The 8,203-nt window shown below is 51.4% G+C and overlaps 1 protein-coding gene across 1 annotated transcript; it reads right to left on the bottom strand.

Moving 5' to 3' along the window:
• Positions 1-2,174: 2,174 nt before the first annotated feature.
• LOC104659274 (NUT family member 2D-like) lies at positions 2,175-7,214 on the bottom strand. Its single transcript, XM_030940040.1, has 3 exons — positions 7,011-7,214; positions 4,272-4,971; positions 2,175-2,307 (listed from the first exon to the last, which is right to left on the bottom strand). Exons 1-3 carry the CDS (start codon positions 7,024-7,026, stop codon positions 2,175-2,177), a joined length of 849 nt encoding a protein of 282 aa, XP_030795900.1. The 5' UTR covers positions 7,027-7,214.
• Between the last annotated feature and the right edge of the window lie 989 nt (positions 7,215-8,203).

Genomic DNA, 8,203 nt, shown 5'->3' with positions numbered 1-8,203 from the left:
AAAGGACGCAAACTCATCCTTTTTATGGCTGAATATTCATGGTGTATAGTGCCACATTTTCTTAATCCAGTCTGTCAACAGATGGACATTTGGGTTGATTCCAAGTCTTTGCTATTGTGAATAGTGCCGCAATAAACATACGTGTGCATGTGTCTTTATACGAGCATGATTTATATCCTTTGGGTATATACCCACGTAGTGCGATGGCTGGGTCATATGGTACATCTAGTACTAGATCCCTGGAGGAATTGCCATACTGTTTTCCATAATGGTTGAACTAGTTTACAATCCCACCAACAGTGTAAAAGTGTTCCTATTTCTCACATCCTCTCCAGCACCTGTTGTTTCCTGACTTTTTAATGATTGCCATTCTAACTGGTGTGAGATGGTATCTCATTGTGGTTTTGATTTGCATTCTTTGATGGCCAGTGAGATGAGCATTTTTTCATGTGTCTGTTGGCTGTATGAATGTCTTCTTTTGAAATGTCTGTTCATATCCTTTGCCCACTTTTTGATGGGGTTGTTTGTTTTTTTCTGTAAATTGTTTGAGTTCTTTGTAGATTCTGGATATTAGCCTTTGTCAGATGGTAGATTGCAAAAATTTTCTCCCATTCTGTAGGCTGCCTGTTCACTCTGATGGTAGTTTCTTTTGTGTGCAGAAGCTCTTTAGTTTAATTAGATCCCATTTGTCATTTGGCTTTTGCTGCCGTTGCTTTTGGTGTTTTAGACATGAAGTCCTTGCCCATGCCTATGTCCTGAATGGTACTACCTAGGTATGTTCTAGGATTTTTATGGTATTAGCTCTAACATTTAGTCTCAATCCATCTTGAATTAATTTTATATAAGGAGTAAGGAAAGGATCCAGTTTCAGCTTTCTATTATGGCTAGCCAATTTTCCCAGCACCATTATTAAAATAGAATCCTTTCCCCATTTCTTGTTTCTCTCAGGTTTGTCAAAGATCAGATGGCTCTAATGTGTGGTTTTATTTCTGAGGACTCTGTTCTGTTCCATTGGTCATATTCTCTGTTTTGGTACCAGTACCATGCTGTTTTGGTTACTATAGGCTTGTAGTACAGTTTGAAGTCAGGGTAGCGTGATGCCTCCAGCTTTGTTCTTTTGACTTAGGATTGTCTTGGCAATGCAGGCTCTTTTTGGTTCCATATGAACTTTAAAGCAGTTTTTTCCAATTCTGTGAGAAACTCGTTGGTAGCTTGATGGGGATGGCATTGAATCTATAAATACCTGGGCAGTATGGCCATTTTCACGATATTGATTCTTCCTATCCATGAGCATGGGATTGTTCTTCCATTTGTTGTGTCCTCTTTGATTTCACTGAGCAGTGTTTGTAGTTCTCCTTGAAGAGGTCCTTTACATCCCTGTAAGTTGGATTCCTAGGTATTTGATTTCTTTGATAGCAATTGTGAATGGAAGTTCATTCATGATTTGGCTCTCTGTTTGTCTGTTACTGGTGTATAAGAATGCTTGTGATTTTTGCACATTAATTTTGTATCCTGAGACTTTGCTGAAGTTGCTTATCAGCTTAAGGAGATTTTGGGCCTAGGGTTGGGACTGTGGGCCCCTCAAAGATAACCCAGGGGCACAAGGCCTGGGAGACCCATGATCAGGAAGAAGCACAAGCTGAGCCCAGAGGACAGGGCCCCTTTCCCTTGAGGCTGCTGTCTGTCTTCATGGAGGGGACTGCCCAGGAGCAAAGGCGGTCAGGCCAGAGATGGGGCTCATGGTGTCCTGGGCACAGGTCTCCCTGACCCAACTCCCTGGTTGGGCTGGAATGGGAGAAAACCAACTTCTGGCCACTGCTGTGAGGAGCCTGCCCCCCACTCTTGTCTATAGTCACTAGCACCCCTTCTCCCCATCCCCACAGCTGGAGGTGACCCACTTTGGGCTGCGATGCTGGCTGCTCCCGCCATGACCTCCAGTGTCAAGGCAGGGGTAGGCCCCAGGCCAGGCAGGGGCTGCTTCCCAATAGGTCAGGACTGAGAGCCCAGAGCACTCTAGGTGGTAGGAGCAGCTTCCTGATGGAGCCAGGGGCCCAGAGGGTCTCGTGTTTGTCCACATCCTCCTCATGCTCCATGCTGAGAAGCCACCACGGCCACCAGGCCTCTGTCATTCACTCTCACCCTGCTCTGCGGGCCCTGCCCCCAGGACCCTAGACTCACTTTTCCGCCATCTCGTAGAAGATCATCCGGTCAAAGTTGCTTGTGTGCTGCCATTCCCGCACGGCTCGCCACAGTCCCTCCTCCAGGGTCATGGTGGGCTTCCGCCGGCCCAGGGATCGGAGAACTGGGCTGTAAACCAGTGCAGTCAGTCCCAGTCTATAAGCCCACCGTTCATCCCAAGCCGACCTGGTCCCAACACCTGGCCCCTGTGCTCCCCACACCTGTCCTGCCACGTCCCTGTCCTGTTCTCCCCCATGTGGGCTCCTCAGGCCCCAGGACACGACTGCAAGATCAAACATCAACACAAGCTACCAAGTGGCCTCTCCGACTGCCCCTCGGGTCCTCAGTGTTGAGAAGTGAACTCAGTACTACGGGTGGAACATGTGTGCCCCCAACATTCCTGTGCTGAAGCCCTCAGGGCCAGTGTGTCAGTATTTGGAGGCAGTCAGGGTCAGAGCAGGTCATAAGCATGGGTGCCAGTCATGGAATCGGAGCCCTGATAAGGGCAGGAGAAGACGCCAGGGCTCTTCCTCTCAGCCACAAGGGGACACAGCCAGAGGCAGCTCTCTCCAGCCAGGAAGAGGGCCCTGACCAGACACCCAATCTGCTGTCACCTTGATCTGGGACTTCTGGCCTCTGGAACTGGGAGACATGAATGTGTCTTGACAAAGCACCCAGTCTATGGGATTTGTTACGGCAGAGCCTGAGCTGACTGAGACAGCGTGCACACAGAATGACCTGGGAGCAAGGGTTAAAGTGCAGGTTCCAGGGTCAGGACTGAGTATTTAACCAGCTTCCTGGGGACTCTGGAGTAAGGCAGCCCCTGGGGACGCAGCCTCAGGGTCCCGGAGCATGAGGAGCAGAAGCGCACATCCAGAACCAAAGCAGAGCCGTGTCCAAGCCCACTGCAAGCAGCCAGGTACAGCTTCCCACATTCCCACAGGAGACATGGCAAAGGCCCGTGAGCCTGGGGCAGCTCCACTCCAAGAATCGGGGTTCCCAGTGCACCGGGACTCCGCTCCAAGGGGGAATGCAACCAGTTCCAGGGTGCGGGGGCAGTGAGATTGTTGGGGATGAAGATGGGGCCGCCTTTCACCTACACCCCAGGCAGGAAACTTCCCTAAGGGAACGGCCAGTGTGTTGCAAGGTGGATGTGCTCAAGCTCCCGTTTGCTCATCAGCGGGAAACACAGGGTCACAGAGGCACCGCAGTGTGGAGAGAGGCAGGGACTGGGAATGAAACCACAAACTCTTCCAGATGCTGACGTTGCTGCCTCACAGTCACCACAGTCCACGGCCCTGGGCTGCTGGGCTCGTGGTGTACTCAGAGCTATCACTGGAGCCTGTGGCTTTGGGGAGTTCTCTCCTAGATGGCCTAGTCCTGATAATGATAGTAATGGGGACAGTAATCATAATTGCTATCACATAATGTGTCATAGCATGTTCCAGGCACTGTGCTATGCATGTCATATGTGAGCTCAAGTCATCTCTTCACCATTCCCTGAATGACACATCATTGTCCCTTTTTCTAGGAGGGATTGAGGGTGAAGATGCAAATACCTGCCCAGCATCCACCCCAGTGTGGGGCCCAAGACCATCCCTATGTGAAGGCTCCACCAGCGCTGTGCTAACTGGACCTCGGCAGAACTGCGGGCATGTACCAGGTTCTTTCTGGGCCCTGCAGCTCCTCCTCCCAGCCTGATGTGACGTGCTCCTGGCCATCGATACTGGGTTCAAGGGGAGGTACTGGGGTGTGTACTCAAAGACCTAAACCCAAACCATAGCTCACGTCACACCAGAAACCCTCTCTGACCTGGGTCTTCTGTAAATATTGTTGTGAAAATGATTGAAAGTAAGGATTGACTGGACTCATGGGACAGTGACGGGCAGTTGAGATGAGGCCCCTGACAGTCTGTCCTGAGCCACAGCCAGATTAATGTTGTTGAAAATGTACCTTCCCATAGTGCAACCCATCACTCTCACAACTGCCCTGCAAGCTCCCCTGAACAGCGGATGAACAAGCTCTCCTGTCCATCCAGCAGCCTCTTTACGTGTGAGCTGCAGGACAAGCTCCGGTGCCCCGAGGGCACTCACATGAGGAAGCAGGAAAGTGCTTCGGTGTCAGGACTCTGGGGAAGGTGCCTCCGGGCCAGGGGCTTGTAGTGCTGCCAGAGTCGGAAGTTCTCATAGACACTCTTGGGGTTGCAGGAGTTGTCTGGTGGGGACTTAGCCTGGGAGGAAGCCAGGCTGCTCTCTCCATGAGCCCCTTGTGGCCATGGCCCAGCATTCCCTGAAGACACGATGGGGGGCATCTGGGCAGCCGGTGGTGGTGCTGGTGGAAGAGGAAGGCCCTGGGACCAGCCTCCCTCACAGGCCTGGGTGCCCCCAACCACCTGGGCAGCCATAACAGGCACCACAGGAGCAGCTGCCAGCAGTAGGGGAGGCGGACACACGACACCTCCGCAGAGGGTGCCTGGAGCCTGCCAGACGAGGGGGGCCTGAGTTAGGACCAAGGTCTGCACCTGAGGGGCCTTCACAGGCCCCACCTCTGTCCTCATCTGGACAAAGACGTTGGAAGCCGCGGCCCCACTTGGGCCGTGGCCATCCTGTCCTGCCACCAGAGATGTGCTGGGCAAGGCAGACAGCACCAGTGGGCCGCCTGTAGGAACCCCTGCAGTCATGAGGGGTGGCCCGTGTGCTGGGCCGGGAGCAGGTGTGGCGAAGGGCAGAGCCGTGAACACAGACAGGGAGGTGCCAGGGTTCACGGTCACGGCCGGTCCCAGCACTGGGTATGCTGTGGAGACAAAGGAAAGAGGTGAATGAGCTGGGGTCTCCAGGTCCACACTAGTCACTGGGGAATCAGAGGGGAGTCCCAACAGCTGAGGGCATGTGACAGGGAAACTGTGCAGCTTGCAAGTGTCCCTGAGTGTGCATCGGATGCTCTACTCCTCCATGGGAGAGTCGCTCCACTAGAGAGCCTGGCCCCGGTCATCAAGACTCCCTGACCCCTGTGCCCCAAGAAGCAACAGCTAAGCCTTCGCTGCCCAAGGCTCTCCCTCGGGTGTCCCTGGCAGACCCTGTCAGCCTCACAAGATCTCCCAAGCCATGGGTCAGGGATGAGTCTCTCAGCAGCTTGGCGGTCCTCAGCGTGCTCAGCAACAGGTGAGGGGCCTACCCCAGGGCAGTGCTTGGCACTCAGAAGGCCGACAGGAAGTCAGGAGCTTCCGAATATTATGGCCCCATCTCCTCTTCAATCTTTCTTTTCCTGAAGCTCTTGTAAACCTCTGTCTTTTGTTGCTCAAACACAACAAAAGAAAACCACTGGATGGAAATCTTTCCCAAACCAGTGCCCTACGAACCCTGAAGATAATCCATAACTCGTCATGCCCAGCATACAAGTGATTGCCCTGGCACCACCAGCAGCAAGTGCTAAATAGGGGTCAGATTCGGGCCACCCTTTCCTCAGTACTTGATGGTCCCAGCTGCCACTCAGGAAGCTCTGTTCCCAGGGAGCAGGTTTGAGAGGCAGTGGTGGAGTCCCCTGAGATAGTGTCACTGCACAGCCAGCAACAGCTGCACACGATTAGAACACAGCCAGCAAATGGTGAGCAGCAGGGCTATCAGGGGAGGTGTCTAGGGATTTTCACAGCTGCTGCTCAGGTTACAATAGGTAGTGGGACAAGGAGCCCATCTCTGGTCCTTCTCCTTTAAGCTCCCAATAACTGAACATAGTGGCAAACCAAGAACAAGCGGTTCTTGGGCCACGGACCAGGTGAGGCAAAGTTGTCTGGAACTCATCCCTATTCACTAGCACCTCATGCAGTCTCTAGTCAAGGGGAATAAGGGATACGGCACATGCACATCCTAACTTGAATAATAATATTAAGAGAACCATCTTCCTATTTGTGCGCTACTCTCCTTCGGAGTAGAGGAAGGAGTAGAAACCAGGCTTTCCAGACCCTTCCACTGAGAACCAGCAAGAATCCACACCTGTCCCCCGTTCATGAGGTTGTATAAATGGAATAGGAGCAAATTCTTCATCTCCACAGTAACACAAAGTGCAGAGGACAGGCCATGAGCTAGCAGACAAGAGGAAGTGGGTCTGAAGACCTGAGCTTCCACAAAAGGGCAAGCAATTCAGAATAACTCAGGAAGCCCAGGCCCTGTGTTGCCTGAACTTCCCCATCTGCCCCCACCCCTGTTAAATCAAAGCCAACAGCTACCTGAACTGACAGAGAAGCCAGCTCTGGGAGGGAGCTGAGAGGCTCTGGGCTGTGGCAGTTACTGGGCTGAGTAGCCCCCAGCCTCGCCCACCCAGTCACTACAAGGTCTGTCACAGTTAACCCACCCAACAGTTTTCTGGCTGAGACCACTTCTCCCCACTCCTCCCTAAGATCTAGAAAACCCCAGTCTAAATCCCTCTGAACAGTATGGAAGGGCACCTTCCAGGTGCCTGAAGACACGGCACAGGACTCAGGCTTGCCAGTCATCCTCCCGGGGCCACCATCACAACACGATCCCACCACTCCCTACAAACACACAATGACATGACCTGTCTCCCTCTAGAAAGGATCAATCCATCCACTCCATCCTTTCCCCTACATGGTGTATTCCCCTAAGCATCTTGGTCCACCTCTAAGGATTCGTCCTCCCTAACCACAGACTCAGGGTGCCATGGCCATCCCCAGGTGTGATGTCCTTGGGGACATCCAGTGCTCCCTCCCTCCTCAACATCAGCCCTATCAACTGTCCCCAGGGGCAGTGTCAAATTTGAATTCCCAAGGAGTTGAGGCATGGCAGACTCGGATAATGCCCCCATCCCTATAGGCTCACCTCCATTTGAAGCCATCCCCTCAGGCTGGGCACTGACCACCGCTGTCTGGCAGTTTCCGCAGTGAGAAAAGTCAAGGGTAGGACCAAGAGAGTGACCTGGCTCAACAGATGCTCCTGAGTCCAAGTGGAGCAGGGAAAATTTGAATTTAAATAGGTTTGGAACACAGGACCCCAGACATTCTGCAGAGGGGGAGGGGCAGTGGGCAGCTGGTAGGGGTGGGGGACATTCTGTGAAGGGCTTCAGCCATTAGGCAAGAACCTGAGTTTCCCTTCGAACTGGACGGCAGCAACACAGATGGTGTGCATCTCTTTAGGCAACTTTCAAATTGTCCTGACTCACAGCAAAAGCTTATACCTGATTTCCCCTTTACTTCCATTCTTTATCAACAGACCTACTTTTGTGCTAATCAACCCATGCTCCTTCCCACTTTGGCTCTTTCCCACTCTTGATGAATTTCAACAGGGGATGCACTTCCTGAACACAATTCAGAACATGTTTTCAGTCTGAAAACACAGGGGTTCTTAGGAAGGCAAGGGGACTGGCTGTTTGAAATCAGGATGGTCTCAGCCGATCCAGGCTATTAGGTGGTTGTGTGCTCATCATTGTTTCGGAAGCAATCCTTATGCCCCCGGGTCATGTATGTCGCTGGAATCTCTGTCCACACCAGCAGGCCAGCCTTACTTCCCATCCCCTTAGCTGGAAAGCCTCAATCCAGGAAAGAGTGGCTATGAGACCGATAGCACCAAGACCAGAAATCCTTTCATTTTGTTTCCCAGCATACTGTGCTGGTGTTAAATGTTTATTTTTTATCTTTTGAATGATTTTAATTTAACCAAACAATACTTTTGCATGGTTCCAAATTCAAACTGTGCACAGTGGAATAGGCAACGACCAGCCTTCCTCCCATCTCTTTTCCCTGGCCACCACATTTTCTTTCCTGGAGGAAACAAGTGTTATCTGATTGTTTTTCATCTTTCCAGAGATATATTATGCAATCAAAAGCATAATGAAGCTATTTTTGCTGTCTAAAAATGCTTTCAGGTTTTTTGGGGTAAAAATTAATATATTAGTATGTTCCAATGTTTTCCTGATATTTACAATGACTGTGTTTATCCTAGTAATGTGGCTCCTCTATTTCTGTAGGTAAATTCCTAGAAGAAGACATTGTTCCATTCCTTAAAATCAAAAGAAT

The sequence above is a fragment of the Rhinopithecus roxellana genome, chromosome 11 (assembly GCF_007565055.1).
Source record: "Rhinopithecus roxellana isolate Shanxi Qingling chromosome 11, ASM756505v1, whole genome shotgun sequence".
Taxonomy (NCBI): Eukaryota; Metazoa; Chordata; class Mammalia; order Primates; family Cercopithecidae; genus Rhinopithecus; species Rhinopithecus roxellana.
Note: the sequence above shows the minus strand (reverse complement) of the source record. Positions and strands in the feature narration are given on the sequence as shown.